Below are 20,820 nucleotides of genomic sequence, written 5' to 3' on the forward strand. Positions count from 1 at the left end.
TCAAACTAGAGACCTTTTTGCTCTAAGGCGACAGTGTTGACTACTGAGCCACCATGGTTAGCATTACAAAACACAATCTTTACTTAATATTATAATAATTTTCATCAAAGAAGAATCAATTAATTTCACCCATACGCCAAAAATATACCCATGCAACATAAACAACAATAGTTGGCGGTTCATTCTGCTGTGGCGACCCCAGATTAATAAAGAGACTAAGCTTAAAAGAACATGAATAAACAAATGAGTTATAAGTAAAAAGGCAAGACACCATTCAAGCAAATGAAGCATAAAAGTGGAATATACAGTAAGGTGCATTATACAGAGAGGCAACAGACGCCAGAACAAAAAAGAGACAAACTAAAAAGGCCAAAGATAAAAAAAAAAGAACACACAGTTTGGAAGAAAGATGCCTTTAACAAATCTCAGAGGTGGACAGCGAGTAGGAGAAACTGTAAAACGAGAGCGAGAGAGACAGAGAGAGAGAGAGAGATAGTATAATAAGGCTAGAAAAAAAACACTCTACGTCCTACGTCTTTCCTCTGATGTGTCTCTGCATCTCACTCTCTCATTTGTGCCCCCCCTTTAATCTCTCATTATTTCTCACATCATGTATTAAAATAAACGCTCCCAAACAGTTTTTCCTCCCCAGGCAAAATGGCATAAGAACAGACAGGACCCCCACCCACGCTCTCATCCCTTCCAGTATCTCTCTCTCACTCTCTTTCGCAAACACACACATACACATTCTCTCTTTTCCTCAGGATCAAAGCCATATTCGAACTGTGTGTCTTGGGGGGAGGGTGGCTGAGAGTTAACAGCAGTACATAAAGCAAATCAAATTTTTATGGAGGCCAGTGGGACGTCACCAGGAGAAAAGCCGAAACGCAAACAGCTCCGCGCAAACGTGTCCGGAGTCGGTTTCGTATGCGTGTGCTTGTTTGAATCTCCTGCCCTTCTCACTTTGTTCTGCTATCTGCCGTTCTCTTTCCAGATACCTGAAGCCAGATGTGAAGAAGAAATCCAAACACAAAACGTCAGTGATTAAAAAGACCCTCAACCCAGAATTCAACGAGGTATGGATGTGTTTGAAGAAGCTGGCAGGGAGTTTTGGCACGCTCGTTTCAGTGCTCCTGCGCATGTGTGTGTCAGGCGCTTTGAGTGTTAATGAGATGTCTGCTCCTACATCTGCGCACACTTCACATCATTCACATTCCCAAAAGACGTATGGGTTGTTGAGGTGACGTTGGATTTTCAACAGTGGCACATGATGAAAATGAATAGAATTAGCATTGTCATTTAAAATGCAGTAATTGGTTTAACTTTTTTCTTTGTCTTCAGTGCAGCTTTTGTTATAAATACTACTGTAAATCTTTGAGCCATACCTCAAAACGGTCCTATAGTCAATAAATTACAGTTCTAATAAATTAAAAAGAAAATCATTAATTAATATCTCCCCAGCAACCAATTTTGTTTCAAGAGTTCACACTTAGCTGTTAAAATTGATTATAAAGATTGTTTGGCATGCTGTCCCAGGAGAGAGCCCTGAGCTCATAAAATCCTTGAGTCTGCGGCTCCCTCCCGTTTGCAAGCGAGAGGGGAGTTTGAGCTCAGGTAGACCTCGAAAACTCCCTTGCTGTTGAACAGCTAATGAACAGATAGTGATTGCTCTTAAGAGATAACTACCAGGAGCATGTCTATGGTGCCGATTTGGATTAGTCAATTAACTTAAGTTGCATGTTTTTGGACGGTGGGAGAAAACCGGAGAACACGGTGAAAACCACCATGAGCACGGGGAGAACATGTAAACTTCGCACAGAAATGTCGGCTGGCTTGGTAAGGACTAGAACCAGTGAGCTCTTGCTCTAAGGCAACAGTGCTAACCACTGGGCCACGGTGCCACCCATCTAGGAAAGGAGGGGAAATAGGGGTGGAAGGGGAGATTTTTCAAAATGAAGATGGCTGTTATATGGAACTTAGGCTATTTACAGTGGCTTAGGAATCGTCTGATTGGTGAATCATCGATTGAATAATGCAGGGCCGGCTGCAAGCAATCATAAGCACGTGATCCTCTCCAAACTGGTTTATGAATAAAATTCACTTAATAGATGTCTAATAGACATCTTAATGTAGACAGCTTGGCTAAAACAAGGCTAAACTTGGGCTAAAAAGTGAAAATATAGTTGACATCTGAAAATAGCCCAGAACTAGACTAGTCGTCAATTAGACGGACTTCATATGGGTAGTCAATCATTTCGGTTTATTTGATGACTAGTCTAGCTTTGGCTGATTCATAGTTAGATTTTCACTGGCAGCCAACATTTAGCCTTGTTTTAGCAAAGACGACTATGTTTAGACGTCAATTAGACATCTTTTAATAAATTACAAACACTCAAATTACTGTAATTGAGTAGTTTTCCTCAGAATTTGTAATTTACTAATTCATTTTAAAAATGTGAACTTTTACTTTCCCTTGAATGCATTTTTAGTGTAGTATCAGTTCTTTTACTTCACTATTTTCCTTTTCCATGCAGTCCCTATTTACCTTTTTTCTTGTCTACAGGGATTGGCTGAGTAAAAAATCAGTCCTGTGATTCTTGTCTAATCAAATCACACATAGAAAACAAATCGCATCATACTGAACTATGTCATGACATCGGCGCTTTATCAATGCAACAAATTGTTTGAAAACATTAAGTGTCCAAGATGATCTAAAATATTTACATGCACTGATCGAGAGACTGTTTAAAGACTGCATGTCACTGATGAGAAAATGAAGGATGTCGACTGTATAATGTCTTAAATTGCCAAAAGGCCTAAACAATCACTACAGATGCACTACAGAATGTTACGTTTACACATCCCTGCACAAATTGCATGCTTCAACCTTTCACAGTGTAATACCTTGATTAACATTTACAACAAATACTTTTACTCTACTTGCGCTACATTTTTTGGGCAAGCAATGGTACTTTTATTCGAGTATGATTTTCAGACATACTCCACCACTGCTGATGTCTAATTTTACAAGTGGCTATTTTAGTAAATAGCAATGTTTTTCCATCCATATATTTCTAAAAACATACAAGCTTGTTACACTGTGTCAGTGTAAACCATGTCTAGTGTCCTCTAGTGTGACATTATATATATATATATATATATATATATATATATATATATATATATATATATATATATATATATATATATATATATATATATATATATATATATATATATATATACATGCCCATTTTAATTCAGGCAATTCTACAGAAATATTTACTAAGTTGAAGGACCCCACTCATGATCGTTTGATTGAAGCTTTTCTCTCAGAATTGTTGGTCACACTTTATTTTGATGGTCTGTTTGTTGAATTTAAGTTACATTACATCTACATGCCAACTAATTCTCATTAGATTATAAGTAGACTGTTAGGTTGGGGTTAGTGTAAGTTGACATGTACTTGCAAAGTTTTTTATAGTCAGTTAAATGTCTGTTGAAGGAGCAGTATCAACAGATATTAAGCAGACAGTCTACTAATACTCAAATGGACCATCAAAATAAAGTGTTACCAAGCATTTTTTAACTTTTTTGGAACCACTATAAAATAAGTTTTGTTGTCCTTTAGTATAACACCCCTATTTATGAAACTTTTTTAACAAAAAAATATACAATTCATAATTTCATATAATATAAACAGTACTATATGATTGTAGCACACTCTTCACTTGCCAAAGGAAGAGGGCTCTGGGCTTCTAGAATAACTCTCTGAAATGACAATTAGACAAATGACAAGATTGAAAGTTAATTAACAGATCCTTTAATTCACCTTTAAGCCAATTGTTACATATTGTTTAACTAAACATAAAATAAACAAATAAAATGGGATAAAAATAAATAAATAATAAATCAAACCCACCAGTTCTAACAATACAAAAAACAATAAAAATAAAAAGTACATTTCTTCAAAACATATGACTGTGTCTTAATTTTATTTCAACATACAAAGCTCACTTTATAGTGATACAATTAGTCTCTGAAATATCAAAAATTAATGAAACAGAATATCTATAATTTTACACCCGAAACAAAATGAGAACCACTCAATTACGCTTATAAAGGGCAAAATGTTCACCAACCTTCCCCTAATATTGAACAGTCACAGACAAATAGTTTCCTCTTTTCAGTATGTTTCCTATTTTCAGTATAACAGTGTTCGTTCAAAGGTAATTCTGTTCCCTGAGCCAGCTTGATCTCATGAGGAAATGTAAGTATTTTACGTTTTGTCAGTGTAGTGGCTAATTCGTACAAATTTGTACGAGTTCAGTCATACAAACATTTACGATTTTAAAAAGGAGGCGTGGCATCCAACCCGACCCCTAACCCCAACCGTCCTTGATGAGCAAATCGTACTAAATTGTACGAATAAGATCGTTCGAATTCATACGAATTAGCCACTAAATCAAAAAGTTACGAATTTTCGTGAGATTGCGCTGCCTTAGCCAATCAGATTCTGAGCGGGTCTCAGGTTAAAACATCAAGTTAGATAGACATAAGAAAATCACATTTTTGTTTTTCATTTTACCTAAACATTGCAAAATTTATGCAACTTCATTAAAAAAGCAAACAATAAAAAAAAAACTAATAAAATAAATCAGATCCAATGTTTGACATTTATTCAATTCAATTAGCATTTAGTCACAGTAATGTTTATTTTACCTGGGTTACATGAAGATGGGATAAATTGCTCTAATGCTATTTGTTTATTATTAAAAGGGACCTATTATGCACCTTTTTATGAGATGTAAAATAAGTCTCTGTTCCTAGAGTGTGCATGTGAATTTTCAGATCAAAATACGCCACAATTAATGTTTTAAACTCTTTGAAGCTGCCTATTTTAGGCTTTGATCCAAATTGTGCCATTTTAGTGACTCCTGTTGAATTCAAATGAGATTGGGCTCTTTTTAAAATAGGCCAGAGCTACAAATGCCTGTGTGTCAGCATAGTGGCAGCTTCAAAAACGAGACTAACATCCTATACTAATGAAGGAAGAATCACCACTAATGTGCAGGGCTTTCCCCGTCTGATGACACGTACAAAGTGAGAATGTCAATCAAAGTGTTTACACAGACTGTTTTTATCAAGTGCTATTAAAAAAAAATGAATACATTTTTACTATTAGAAGCTGCTTATATTCACAGTCTGTTGCCACACAACTGGGTTTAAACCGCATATAAAAGTGATTTGTGCATAATAGGTCTCCTTTAAGAGTTGTTTTTCTTAGTGTTTGCTATGTCACACCATAGGACATTTTTACATTACAAAAAAACAGTGAAGAATTGATCAAATCAGTGACCACTTATATTTCCTCAAACATCAGATTTCAAAACAAAAACATCTTTATTGCCTATTTGTCAACTTCCCAAACTCTCTTGTATCTTTCATCACCATGTTTCATTAGCATCACATCCCTGTTTTATTTGGACACTCTGTTGCTTTTTTCTCTCTCTCTCTCCTCCTTCCCGTCTGTCTCACGCTTGCTCTGTCATGTGGGCGGCAGGCGATCACCAGAAAGGCTAAGTGTTTTGTTTCCATTCACTCAGAAGTAATACACACCCAGACTGGTGGTATAATTACTGCTTGGCTCAGATTGAAGTCTGCTCGTTCCAATCTCACACACCGCTATCTGCTTAAAAGCAGGTTTGCCCCCTGCTCCACGGGAGCCCTCTCAGCGAAACCGTGATATCACATCATATCAAAGCTGTTCGTGAGGGTGCTGGAAATTCCTGGAAGGAACAAGAGGCAGAAGCTGCAGCGCTCCTCTGTGTATTATATTTAGAAATTGCTCCAGTTTCTGTTTTATGAACTGGCATGAACATGTGTGGCTGTTTTCAGCTCCGGGGAGAGAAGGGAGGTCAGAAGGGGGAGGTCCAGGTGGTTTGATCCCGGCATGATTTAACCTGGCAGCCTCTATTTAGAATGCATCACTAGCTATCCATCTATTTTTATGCACATTTGGAATGTAAGATAAAGAAAATGCTTGACGGAAATGACAAGATGTGCTTACATCTTGAAATTGTACATACAAATCACATATGTGCACAACTGAGTAGGATAATCTTCTTATGTGATAAGAAAAAATTTGCATAAACTACAATGACAACATTCCTTTATTCATTATATTTTCGGCTTAGTCCCTTTATTAATCAGGGGTCCCCACAGCGGAATGAACTGCCAACTATTCCAGCATATGTTTCACACAGCGAATGCCTATCCAGCTGCAACCCAGTACTGGGAAACACACATACACTCTCGCATTCATACACACACACTCACCAGCCAAATGTTACTACTAGTAGGCTCAGAAGGTTGTTATCCATTCACATGGTTAATCAGCTATAGATCGCATATGGCTTCACCTGGAAGTTAACGAGAATTATTTATACTATTTAATACATTTCCCATTATGTGTATTTTATACATTTCTGCCACAGTGAAACGAACCGCCAACTTAGCGAGCATAGGTTTTAAACAGTGGATGCCCTTTGAGCCACAACACAAAACTGGGAAACACCCATACATTCACACATACACTACGGCCAATTTAGCTTATTTAATTCCCCTATAGCAAATGTCTTTGGACTGTGGAGGAAACCAGAGCACCCCGAGGAAACCTGTGCCGACACAGGGAGAACATGCAAACGCCACACAGCAATGCCAACTGACCCAACTGGGGCTTAAACCAGCAATCTTCTTGCTGTGAGGCTAACATACTACCCACTGAGCCCCCGTGACGCCATACAATGGAAACATATTTATTGAATTAATTGTAGCATGCACAGCTAAAAAAGTGTAATTAATAGGCAAACCAGTTGACAGATTACAATTTAAAACATCTGAAATGTTGTTTTGGTTGGCGGCATGGTGGCTTAGTGGTTAGCACTGTCTGTTTCCTCCTGGTGCTCCGGTTTCCCCCACAGTCCAAAGACATACGCTATAGGGGGATTGAATAAAATAAAATGGGCCATAGTGTGTGAGTGCACCCGCTTTGAATGTTATCACTCGATATGGAGCGTTATTAGTGGTTATCAGTTGATATTTGGGTCAGTAAGGGCCTTCTGCGCCTACTAGTAGGCTCAGAAGGCTGTTATCATATATCCACATGGTTAATCAGCCATACTAATCGAGAAGACTCCAGATGCAGATTTGTTTTTACAATAGTGTGACGGTTGAGTTTACGGTTGGGGTGGACCTTAATAAAACACAGTTAATGGGAGATTTAATAAGTAATAAAAATAATTCTCGTTAACTTCAGGCCCCAGCCTTATGTGTTCTATAGCTGATTAACCATGTGGGCGGATGATAACAGCCTTCTGAGCCTACTAGTAGTAACATATAAATAGGCCTATTTAATGTGTGTATGAATGCGAGAGTGTATGGGTGTTTCCCAGTACTGGTTTGCGGCTGGAAGGGCAAACATAAGCTGTAATAGTTGGCGGTTCATTCCGCTGTGGCGACCCCTGATAAATAAGGAACTAAGCTGAAGGAAAATGAATGAATGATGCTGTTTGGTCATTCTAAAACCCCTCAGCCAAAGTCTGTCATCACAGTGGTTCAGTCCTCCAGAATTGTGTTGAGCATCTTTGCTTCTGAAGAGTGTCTTTCACCTCCAATATTCACTGTGTGTTCATTGCATTTCACCTTTTGAGGGACAAGTAATTTATTATATAAGAAAAAAAGCCCACAGTGTCTTCTCCTACTGCAAGAAATTACATTTACCTCAGATATTTGGTGCCAATTTATCAGGAAGTGACTATTTTGTTCTCTCTGACTCATTGGACAAAACAGTGCTTTATTCCCAAATGTTTTATGTGGTATTCCAGTTTTAGATGGAAACACAGCTACTTTCTATTGTCTAAATGTTTATTTTTGTTAAATTCAGGCACATGGCAGGCTTCAGGCAGTGGGTGTGAGACCCCAGATGGGAACATCTGTTTGGCAGAGTTATAAAATCCCATTTGTTTCTCTACAGTTTTCATGGGGTTCAGTATTTTGATCATTCCCCAGGTGGCTTCTGAGCTGTCAAAACGATGCTATTGAAATCCTTCTCTGTTTAAAAATGTCTTTGAAATGAATTAGGGGGAGATCAAAAGTGGCATTTCATAACATTTTGCTTGATAAAATGAGAACTGAAGGCGTCGCCTTTCAATCTACCTGATGCTATAATGAATCTGTTGAACTGCTGAGATAATCCATGTTGTATTTTACCACCAACAGGAGTTTTTCTATGAGATCTCTCTATCTGAGCTGGTTCATAAGACGCTGGAGGTCACAGTATGGGACTATGATCTGGGAAGATCTAACGATTTCATAGGTGAGTGCACGCAATTATTGTCTGATGAGGAGACTGATGCAACAATGTGAAAATTTGGGCCAATACTGATAGGCTGACATTTATTTTTTTTAATGCAATGAACAATTATTTTAATTCATTCATTCATTCATTCATTTTCTTGTCGGCTTAGTCCCTTTATTAATCCAGAGTCGCCACAGCGGAATGAACCGCCTGGGAAACATTCACACACACACTCATACACTACGGACAATTTAGCCTACCCAATTCACCTGTACCGCATGTCTTCGGACTGTGGGGTACATTAAAACAACATTAAAACAACTCCAATTGTTTTAACCTCAAGGACAATTTATTGTAATGTAAAACAAAACATTTGTGACCCTGGACCACAAAGTTACACTGTAAAAATGCTGGGTTTCACACAACTCCTTTATGGCTGCATTTACACTGCAGATCTTGATGGTTGATTCCGATTTTGTGACTGTTCCCGTTTTTTTTTTTCTGATGACCGGCTAACATCATCTTTTAAAAGTTACTCGTATCTGATTGTCTGCACTTACACAGTACACAGCAAAGGTGCAATGACAAAGAAAAAATAGCAAGTGCTGACTGACAGCTGATAATAAAAGACCGCTCTTTTCTCCATTCCTGTATTTAATCTGTTTGCAGGGTCTCATTTTTTAAAAAGTTTTTGACAAGATGTTTTCCTATAGTTTATGACAGAAACGCTCTCATTTGGCCATCTTCTTTTAATCTAGACCTTTTTAAACCAGTAGGCATCTTAATGTAATGTCCATGGTGTGATTTATGCACGTGGTGTATGCAATAGTTTTGTTTACATTGGTTATATATTGATCTATATTGGTATACTGTGCTCTCTCTCTCTCTCTCTCTCTCTCTCTCTCTCTCTCTCATTATCATGCTTAAATACTTGTGCTCTATGACAATATAAACACTTTTTTTAATCCTTGTGTATGAGATTTAAGCTTTGGGACTCTGCTGAAGTCTGTTCTGAAATGAAAGCATCAGAGTTGACGTCATTTGTTATAGTTTTTAATCAAGCGCGACTCACATTGACAGGTGAACATCCAATCTACCTGCTTGCGCTGCAGACATGAGGGCACGGATTAGATTCATATCGGATAAATTTCCACATATGAACAAGGCCTATGTTGTCACAAAACACAATTGTTTTTACAAATTTAAGGGGGTTGAACATAAAACAATTAGGTTGTCCCCAATAAACCCTAAGAACTTTGTTGTTTCAAAATGTTTTTTATGCAAAAACAATCTTGAGAGAACTGATGTTGAAATCTGAGAAAAAATTATTGATTTAATTACTTTTAACTCAGTTATTGAAATGTAGAGCTTAACAATGCACATTGCTAATCCAAAAATTAAGTTTCAATACATTTACAGTAGAAAATTTACTAGTAATAATATTATTTTAATAACTTATAATATAATAATATATACAGACCTCAGCATAATTAAGGACACCCCATTTTGAAAATGAACATTTTATCCATTTCTCAGTGAATATACTGTAGGTGTACAGTATTTTGCCGCATTTAAACAAAACAGTTTATTAAACATATATTTATTCAAATAATATTTTACTCCCCAAACATATTTAGAACATAAAGATAATACAATTAAATTCAAGCAAAATATTAAAAAAAAGAAATTACAACCTTCAAAATTTTATCAAATTTTTATTTATTTTTTGGCCTCTCTTGATTCAATTTTTTTATTTTATATGAATTTAAAAGATAGATTTGTGAGTAGTGTACTGTATATAATATTATATAATAATATAATATATAATTCTGACCCATACAATGTATTTTTGATCGTTGCCAAAAATATGCCCATGCAACATAAGCTCCAGAGTTACATATTGTACTATTAAATTGCAAACTACTGAATTGCAACTAAATTTATTATTAATTGTATACTATTAGTAATAAATTGTATAAATAAACAGTACTCACCATATGAGTACACCCCTCAAAAATCTATTTTTTAAATTAATATTTTCTATTGGATGCTATACAATATTATAATTGTGGATATAGATTAGTTTAGTCAGTACTGAATTCAAATCTGGATCTAACAAAATAACTCACAATAACGGTCCAAAAATTAGTACACCCAAATTTATAACTTATTGAAAATATATATTAAATACAAATTTTAAAAAGAAAAAAAAATCAAAAGAATTCAATTCATGTCACCTTTATTTGTATAGCGCTTTTACAAAGTAAATTGTGTCAGAGCAGCTTCACATCGAAGATCATAGTAAATTGAAACAGTGTATTTCAGTTTTCAGTGTTTAGTTCAGTTCAGTTTAGCTCAGTTCAGTGTGGTTAATAATCACTATTGAGAGTTCAAACACTGAAGTGCAAATCCATCAATGCGCAGCTCTACAGATCCCAAACCATGCAAGCCAGTGGCAACAGCGGCGAGGACAAAACTTCACCAATTGGCGAAAGTGAAAAATTAAAAGTGAAAAATTAAAGAGAAGCAAAAAATTTATTAAATTTTGTTTAAATGTTGATGTTTGTAATTAGTTTTTTGAATACTGTAAATGTACTCTATTTCTAAAGATGTTCAGTGCCTAAAATGTTGTTTAAATAAATATATTTGTTTCATAAATCTGTTATGTTTTAAAAGCATCATACACTTGAAGTCAGAATGATTAGCCCCAGTTTAAATTTTTTTTTTCCCTTTTTTAAATATTTCCCAAATGATGTTTAACACAGCAAGGAAATTTTCACAGTATGTCTGATAATATTTTTTCTTCTACAGAAAGTCTTATTTATTGTATTTCGACTAGAATAAAAGCAGTTTTTAATTGTTTATGAACCATTATAAGGTCAAAATTATTAGCCCCTTTAAGCTCTTTTTCCCCATAGTCTACAGAACAAACCATTTTCATACAGTAACTTACCTAATTAACCTAACCTGCCAAAAAATATCTAGTAAAATATTATTTACTGTCATCATGGCAAAGATGACAAAGAAAACAGTTATTAGAAATTAGTTATTAAAACTATTATATTTATAAAATGTGTTGAAAAAATGTCTTTATTAAAGAGAAATTTGGAAGGAAAAATATGAACAGAGGGGCTAATAATTCAGGGGGGGCTAATAATTCAGGGGGGCTAATAATTCTAATTTCAACTGTAAATATTATCTATAGTCACTGACTAAATGGATTAAAATATTTGTTTGTAGTTATGCTGAGCACTATAAATATCCAACTTTAGATTGATTGATTTCTAAAGTATTAGTTATTGTCTTTCCAAAGAATTGACATTTTCTTAACTGCCTGACTGTTGTCTGTAATTTCAGTCTTACCTCCAGCACAAACCTACGTTGGTTACAAATCAGCGCAAAATCCCTATGGTCTTCACTGGCTGCTTGTGAAAAAAATGTCTACTTCGACCCTCAAACACTATAGTTGTAGCTGAAGCCTGTAAGAGTTTGATTTGTGTTTTTCAACAGATGTTGCTGCAATCGCAAATCTACTTAGCATGCACTTCTAAAGGATTAGGATTCATGCCTAATTGATATGGTAAAACAGATCATTACCGTTTCAATTATGACATGTTCAAGTGCTAAGGAAGTCTTTGGAGCAGAAAATCAGATATGGAAATGGACATTTTGTTTCTGTCACACACTTTATAAGTGGCTGTCACAACATACCTTTTAGACCAATTAGGCACACTCAAGGGAAATGTCTATAGTGGATTTTTTTTCCTCAATTGAACTGGGGTCTCATTTATTAACAGTGTTGGGGGAAATAATATTATGTAATAATATTTCTTTTTTAAGTAACCAGTAAAGTATTGCATTACTTAAAATAATGAAGTGATAATATTTGTTACTTTTTAAAAGTAGCCTCAGCTAGTTAGAAAAGTAACTCAAAAGTAAAACGCATTGCTTTCCTTAAAAAGTAACTAAGTAACTCAACTAGTTACTTTTTTGGGGAGTAACTCGATATTGTAATGCACTACTTTTTAAAGTAACTGCAAAACTGTCTCAAAAGTGTTTATAAACGTGGAGTACTCAAAACATGGGCAGAAATGTGCGTACTCCACTTCTCACGCAAAACTCTAAAAAATAAAAAGTAAAAAAGGTGATCTACAATAAATACGTGAAGTTTATTTCTAAACTAATTTGGAGAGGATCAGGTGCTTATTATTTCTTGCAGCCAGCCCTGCATTATTCAATTTATTATTCACCAATCAGACAATTCCTATAAGCCAATATAAATACCCTAAGTTCCATATGACAGCCATCTCCGTTTTGTAGAATCCCCCTTGCACCCCTAATCCTCCTCCTTTCCTGGATGGGTGGCACAGTGGTTATCACTGTTGCCTCACAGTAAGAACGTCACTGGTTCAAATCCTTACCAAGTCAGTCAACATTTCTGCGCAAAGTTTACACATTCTCCCCATGCTCACGTGGGTGTCCCCCAGGTTCCATGGTTTCTTCTCACCGTCCAAAAACATGAAACTTAAGTTAATTGACTAATCCAAATTGGCACCATAGACATGCTCCTAGTAAGTTATCTCTAAAGAGCAATCACTATCTGTTCATTAGCTATTACAGCAGGGGAGTTCTCGAGATCTACCTGAGCTCAAACTCCCCTCTCATCTTGCAAACGGGAGGCAGCCCTGGGCTCGAGGATCTTATGAGCTCATGCCAAACAAGCTTCATAATCAATCATCAGCTAAGTGTAAACTCTTGAAATTTAATGGGAGAATGTGCACAACTGTAAGTAAACTTGTAACATATTTAACTGACATATTGACTTGAACTACTTTAAGTCATTATATGAGAGCATACATTAAACTTTATTCTAGTACATTTACTTTTAGGAAGGTTTTTAATGCAAATTTTATAAATCAGACCCCTGGTAACTAGTAAAAAGGGTGTGTGCGAGTTCATATTTAGCTGCCTTCTCACCACATATTGGTGTGAACACACACAGGTCTCGTGATTCAATTTGATTATGATTATGATGTCATCGATTGTTAAATACTACAATAATAAATCACAGTGCGTTGACTATTCACAACATCCTCAATTATTAATATTACTTTGTATACAAATTGTCCATTAAATACAAGCAGTTACATACAATATTTAATCTGAACATTTAGTTTTGCCGGCTCAAAGAAAACACACTTCTTAAATGTATCGGACATCAAGGAGTAAAACAAGATGTTTGGTATTGTGCTTTTGCTGCTCAAAAAGAGGGAGAGATTGAGATTTTTACACTGCCCTCAGCGGTGACATACAGCAGTGGTTCAGTAGAGTTCTACTGGACCTTCATTGTCACTGAAAGACAACTCAGAAGCAGAAAGAAATGTGCTCAGATGTAGGCTTTTAAAATAGTTGGAGCATTTTTAATTATATACGTATCATCTTTTTTGCCAGAGTGTACTACCGGGAAAAATTAAGTCAGGAAACCATCAGTACGTCTTTACTTATGTTACTAAACCAAAACCAAATTGTCCTCATCTGTATCAAAATCCACTGCAAAATAATACATTTTGTTAATAATTAAAGTATGCGAGAGGTGTGTGTATATAGTCCAAGTATTCAGTCCTGATCAGCTTCAGCTGTGTGTGTGAAATCAAGATGTTACCTGAAACAGGTGTGTGACTGAAGGGCATTATGGGATTTGTAGTTCGGTAGAATGACAGAAAGTGTTCTCCAGCAACCTGTAAGAGCAACACTGCTGGTGATCATAAGTCACATTTAAATGTAAGCCTTACTTAAACTATCATCAGAGAGAGAAAAAAGTCTCACATAGAATTTGTAGAGTTCATTTGACCTGTCATGGATGTAAATTTTTATAGGAGACCTCCAAAAATAAATTATGAACTGTTGCATAATAGTGGCAACTTTTATACATATACTAAAACCATTTGATTACTCATGTGGTGCACTGCACAAAAGAAATGATGATGCAAATAATCACTGGTTATACTTTCAGACCTAAATGCACAGCTGAAGTGGTAATGGCTGCATAATGTTGTGTTATAAAACTATTTTTAGCTGCAGTAGGCAGTATTCAGTACACTACATGGTAATCAAAACACTATTATTTTGATTTTATACTATATAACATTAATAATTAAACCTGGATCAGTTAAAATTGTAAATTGTATGGATTTCTTTGGTTAAAGAGATTCAGTTCGGCCAAAAAATGAAAATTATCTCACTTTTTACTCACACAATTATGAATTTCTTCCTTCGTGATTACAAAACAAGATATTCTGAAGAATGTTACGGAAAGCAGCCATTGACTTCCATAGTAGGAACAAAGGAAAATATTATGGAATTCAGTGATGTGTTTTTTTTCTTGGTGTTTTAAAACAAGTGGAGGATGAGTAAATTATGACAATTTCCATTTTTGGGTAAACTGTCCCTTTAAGCCTGATCTAAGATGCCTTCTGTCATGCACATTTGGACAGTCATATCTAGGTCACATGCATGCATTGTGAATCAAGTAATGTTATTTATGTTGCTGAAAAGTGGGGGGGGGAAGAGAACAATTTAAAACATATACACTCACTGGCCACTTTATTATGCACACCTTACTAGTACCGGGTTAGACCCACTTTTGCCTTCAAAACTGCCTTAATCTTTCCTGTCATAGATTCAACAAGATACTGGAAATATTCCTCAGAGGTTTTGGTCCATAATAGCATCACACAGTTGCTGCAGATGTGTCGGCTGCACATCCATGATGTGAATCTTCCGTTCCACCACATCCCAAAGGTGCTCTATTGGATTGAGATCTGGTGACTGTGGAGGCCATTTGAGTAAAGTAAACTCATTGTCATGTTCAAGAAACCAGTCTGAGATGATTCACGCTTTGACATAACCTGCTCACCTGCTGGAAGTAGCCATCAGAAGATGGGTACATTATGGTCATAAAGGGATGGACATGGTTAGCAACAATACTCAGGTAGGCTGTTGCGTTGACACAATGCTCAATTGGTACTAATGGGTTCAAATTGTGCCAAGAAAATATTCCCCACACCATTACACCACCACCACCAGTCTGATTCGTTGATAAAAGGCAGGATGGATCCATTCTTTGATGTTGTTGACGCCAAATTCTGACCCTACTATCTGAATGTTGCAGCAGAAATCGAGACTCATTAGACCAGGCAATGTATTTCCAATCTTCTATTGTTTAATTTTGGTGAGCCTGTGTGAATTTTAGCCTCAGTTTCCTATTCACCCGGTGTGGTCTTCTGCTGCTGTAGCCCATCCGCCTCAAGGTTGGACATGTTGTGTGTTCAGAGATGCTCTTCTGCATACCTCCGTTGTAACGGGTGTCTATTTGTGTTACTGTTGCCTTTCTATCAGCTGAAAAAAGTCTGGCTATTCTCATCTGACCTCTGATATCAACAAGGCCTCTGCTTCCACAGAACTGCCTCTCAATGGATATTTTCTCTTCTGGACCATTCTCTCTAAACCCTAGAGATGGTTGTGCATGAAAATTCCAGTGGAATAGCAGTTTCTGAAATACTCAGACCAGACCATCTGGCACCAACAACCATCAAAGTCACTTAAATAACCTTTCTTCTTTATTCTGATGCTCGGTTTTAACTGCAGAAGATCACCTTGACCTTGTCTACATGCCTAAATGCATTGAGTTGCTGCCATGTGATTGGCTAATTAGAAATGTGCGTTAACATGCAGTTGGACAGGTGTACCTAATAAAGTGGCCGGTGAGTGTATATATATATATAAATTTTAGAAATTTATAACAATTTCCAATGTTTATTTTTCTTCTAAAGAAAATCTTTTTTTCCTGCTTGTTTGTCTAGAATAAAAGCAGTTAAAAAATGTAACTAATAGCCAATATTATTTTTATTATTCAATCCTTTTATTCAATTGGCTACAGAATAAACCACTGCTGTTCAATGACTTCAAGCTGAAGACTAGTATCTTGTAAAGTAACTAGTTAAAGAGTATATACTGTCATCATGGCAAAAACAAAAGAATTAGTCATTACAAACTATTGTCTAATGTGTTAATCCTTACTAGGGAAATACATAAATATATCAAATTTTACAGGAGGCCCAATAATTTAGAGTTTATTGTATATGAATTGTATAATGACTGTATATGAAATTATATGCATAAGATTGTTAAACACAAACTGAAGGGAGAGATTTTCCACACATGCACACACACAAACAACTTAGGAAATAATGCTAGAGAATCAATAGAGAATTGAAAATGGTATAAGACATGTAGTTTGAGAGCAGAAGGCAGACTCAGAAAGACTGGAGTTGATGTCTCTTTACTGCTCCAGCAATAAAGTATCTGGCAGCTCCTTGACTCGACTCATTTATTGATAACTGAGGAGATAATTTGCCATGACAAACACAGCCACGATTAACACAAAATCCCCCTGTTGATTGGCAGGTGGCGTGTGCCTGAGCTGTCACGTCCAGGGAGATGCCCTTCGCCACTGGATGGACTGCCTGAGGAACAAGGGTCAAAGGGTGGAGCGCTGGCACATTCTGGCCAATGAGCTGCCCCAGACCACCTGCCACGACTGAGGAGGAAGAATCCCGCCGGGAAATCAGTCATGATAGGTTAATGGATTTGATTGGTATGAGGTGGATAATTATATGAGCTAACTAGGGGCCAAGTAGTTGGGAGTAAATTACACACTTTGCGCTGTTTAAAGGAGGGTGGAGGAAGGGACTCGGTGTCAGTCAAAGTGTGTCCCCGCCCCTTTCACCCACTCTCTCTCTCTTTCTCTCTCTTTCTTGCGCGCTGCACGTTTTCTACACATTTTTGTAACGTTGAAGTGAATTTTACTCTGGTGTAGCACAATTCTCTTTTTGGAATAACTGATTACCAATGTATTTCAATGTTCAGTGCTTTCGTAACGCTTACAGACTAAGACGCGTCTTAATGAAACATGGGGGTGCATGTCAACTGCCTGCCATAAACGCATCGAAAGGATATACATGTATGGTATCGTCATGACAACATGGGAGGGTACTTAAAGGGATAGTTCACGCAAAAATGAAATCGCTAACATTTACTTAAGGAAGTTATTTTGACGAATGTTGGTTGATGATACATCAATGGCCATTTTTTTTCATACTATGAAGCAACCCAGGCTCATTATGAATATCTATCCAGGTCTACATTTCTGGGGACAGCAAAATACGTCACTGAAGGTAGATCTGCTTGCATTTTTTGCTTTTGCAAATCCAACAGATGGCACTGTGTATGCTTTTTGATAGTCTCAAATTTCTTTCACGCATGCTCTTCTCACATAAATCTACTAGAGGGCGCAATATACACTTCAGCCAACCAGGTCAGCTTTCTTTTGACTGACTTATCGATTGACTGACCGACTGACCCAACCACCCCCGTCCCTAAACCCAACCGATTGTTTTCAAAAGCAATCTAGAGAAAGAAAAGCAGTCGCAGCCACGTGACTGAATCACATTTCAGCCAGTTGTTTCTTTATTTATTATTTAGATTTTGTCTTATCTGGTTTATGAAACTAATCTTCACTGAACTCGAACCCTGTCATTGCAGTCAACTAAGCCTCGCATCCCAAGTCCATCAGCATATACTGGGCGTATGGGGTAGCACTAGAAAAGCCGTCCATACAGAGGTCAGCTGCTAGTGCTAAAATAAACAGAAGCTGTTGACAGCACCATACCATCCCATAGCATTCATCTTGAAGACGAATTGCTGCCAAACGTACCTCTGGCTAATTCACGCTCTCCAGAAATATAGAGATAGGTACATATCGACAATGAGCCTGTGTTGTATGGAAATCAATGGGTACCATCAATCAGCATTCTTCAAAATACTTTTTGTGTCCAACAGAAGAAAAAACTTAAAGGGCCTTATCTGAAAACCTGCTGCAATATGTGTTTTTGGCTATTTTCAGCCTGGCACAGGTATTGACCTTTTACACAAAACTGTATTGACACAATTAACAGTCATCAGCACAACCAAGACTCATTGTGGATACATACCCAGGTCTACATTTTTGGGGTCAGCGAAATACGTAACTGCAGGTACGTCTGCTTGCATTTATTTTTGCAAATCCACCAGATGGCGCTGTGTGTGATTTTTGATGGTCTCAAATTTCTCTCACACATCCTTTTTTCGAATAAATCCACTAGAGGGCACATTATACATATCAGCTGACCAGGCCAGCCTGCTTACAACTAACTTGAGTGATCTAATGACTGACTGATTGGCCCATCCATCCCTGTCCCTAAACCCAACCGATAGTGTTTTCAAAAGCAATCTAGTCAAAGAAAAGCAGTCACAGCCGCATGATTTTACCACATTTTCAGCCTGTTGTTTCTTTATTTATTATTTAGCTTTTGTCATACCTGGTTTATGGAACCGTTCTTCGTCGAACTCGAACCCCGTCGTTGCAGTCAACTAAGCCTCCTATCCCAAGTTCATCAGCGTATGCGGCGAGCTTCTGAGTACACTGGTAACACCAGAAAAGCCGTCCATATAGAGGTAAGTGGTCACCTGGTACCACTAAAAGAAACAGAAGTTATTAGCAATGTCATATCACCCCGTAGCGTTCATTTTAAAGACGAAATGCAGCCATACATACCTCTGGCTACATGATTCGTGCTCCAGAAATGTGGGGGTATGTATCCACAATGAGCTTGTGTTGTATGGAAGTCAATGGAGAACATCAACTAGCATTCTTCAAAAAAAATCTTCTTTTGTGTCCAAAACGCGAGGTGTCTATGGACAGGACAGTGAATTTGACGCTGGCTCTCATCATCACTCACAATTTTTTTTCCCTTGTTTTGAAAGTTTTGATAGCACCATCTTTGAGTTTTTCTTTTATTTTTTCAGCAAATAGGAATGTAAATAAACAATTTGCTATACTCTCCCATTCACTGTGCTCTAAGTTTTCCCAATTATGACAACTTCCACTACTGAGAAACAAAAAAATGTGAAAGGGTCCATTATTTTCATGACCTGCGCCGTGTTTTAAAAAGCAAATACATGTGCACTAATATGTGCAACCATGAGCATGCTTGTCTGAAAAGGAGGTGTGTTAAGGCGCATTGTTTGGTACTTTGCTCTTTTAAGGCCAGGCATGGACTGGAAAAAGTTTATTTGCCCAGGATTGGTATAAGTGAAGGTGGGGGAAGGTGGGCGGGTGAGAATAGGGTCAGGCCAGATTCACAGTGACAGGCCAGATTGGCCATCAGGCCCCTGGGAAATGTCCTATGGCCAGTCCGCCCCTGTTTGAGGCAACAGAAATAGACCACACCATTGACCAACTCAAAGCTGGTCTATGGTCAATGGCGTTTTTTTTTTTTTACTATTATTTTTATTATTATTATTATTATTATTTAAAGAGCGCTTTAGAGATAGGCACATTCTACACACAAGTATGAACCGAATAACAGAAATATCTTTAAATATGTAAAAATGAAAGGATTAAAATGTAAAAGATTATCATTGTCTATATAAGAGCCATAAGTTCATTGTTTTATTTATGTTAAATTGATAATAATGTAAAAGGCAAACTTGAAAATATTTTACTAAAAGTAATTTAATTTTTAATATAAAGTATATGCTGATGTCACTTCCGGTAAGGAAGAAGTAGTGTCATGAAGATGGAAGCAAGACAGTTTTTTGACCGTGTATTATAGTTCAGTTAAGTTGTTATTAAACATGTTCGAAATGACATCACTGGACTGTCTTATGTTACCCGCGTTCAAATCCTGCTAATTCAGAGAAACAAGACAAGAAGAGACGGATCGATGGCACATACAGTCTATATAATAAATATAAAAGAAGCTACCTCCACCATTTTTTCCTTCCTTAAATTTGCAAAAGTAGATTCAGACATGCCCTAAGTGCACTTTATTTGTGCGTTACGCATTTAGATTGTTAAAATACAGCCCATAGAGGCTTAAAACCAAATGAGGGCGAGTAATTTTTGGGTGAACTATCTCTTTAAGGCCTGGTCCTGTCAGCATCGTCAGTCAGGAGCAGGTTTGTGTGTACTACTAACAAATAGCCTCTCCATTTTGTAGCATGATGCAATGTTTACATTTTTTTTTTTTTACTTTGCACCAACTGTGTTTTCCAAGGTCTGAGATATGGCGGTTTATTCGATTTCCAGTTGTTCCTATTCTTTAACACAGGGTTTTATGGACATGCTACGATTTGATATTGCATACGTTAATTACTCGATATATATTTTTGGAATCAATTGTTTGTATGTGCCATATACTAGGACTATCCGGAGTGCGTCTGCATGCGTTCGCGTGTGTGTCGTCTGGTTGTTTTGTACCAAAAAAAAAGTGCTGTATACTCTTGAGGGTTTGTGGTTTACATTTATATGAAGTGCTTATGTACAAATTGAAAATACATTTGAAATGCATTGCTATTTA

The 20,820-nt window shown here is 36.8% G+C and overlaps 1 protein-coding gene and 1 long non-coding RNA gene across 9 annotated transcripts in view; one reads left to right on the forward strand and one right to left on the reverse strand.

Moving 5' to 3' along the window:
• The window catches only part of LOC137490042 (uncharacterized), an 846,477-nt gene that overhangs the window by 462,786 nt on the left and 362,871 nt on the right, over positions 1 to 20,820 (reverse strand). The window lies entirely within an intron of this gene.
• doc2a (double C2-like domains, alpha) overlaps positions 1 to 20,820 on the forward strand; it is a 208,534-nt gene that overhangs the window by 107,857 nt on the left and 79,857 nt on the right. For 3 of the 8 annotated variants that reach the window (XM_073944221.1, XM_073944219.1, XM_021471373.3), the window contains exons 9-11: positions 995 to 1,076; positions 8,281 to 8,377; positions 16,826 to 20,816. In XM_073944221.1, the coding sequence (XP_073800322.1) occupies positions 995 to 1,076; positions 8,281 to 8,377; positions 16,826 to 16,962 (316 nt within the window). In that variant the 3' untranslated portion in view covers positions 16,963 to 20,816. Of the gene's footprint in view, positions 1 to 994; positions 1,077 to 8,280; positions 8,378 to 15,038; positions 16,235 to 16,825; positions 20,817 to 20,820 lie in introns of those variants that run through there. The other 5 variants (XM_073944220.1, XM_073944218.1, XM_068218090.2 and 2 more) reach the window with 2 other exon arrangements.

The sequence above is a fragment of the Danio rerio genome, chromosome 3, assembly GCF_049306965.1.
Source record: "Danio rerio strain Tuebingen ecotype United States chromosome 3, GRCz12tu, whole genome shotgun sequence".
NCBI lineage: Eukaryota > Metazoa > Chordata > Actinopteri > Cypriniformes > Danionidae > Danio > Danio rerio.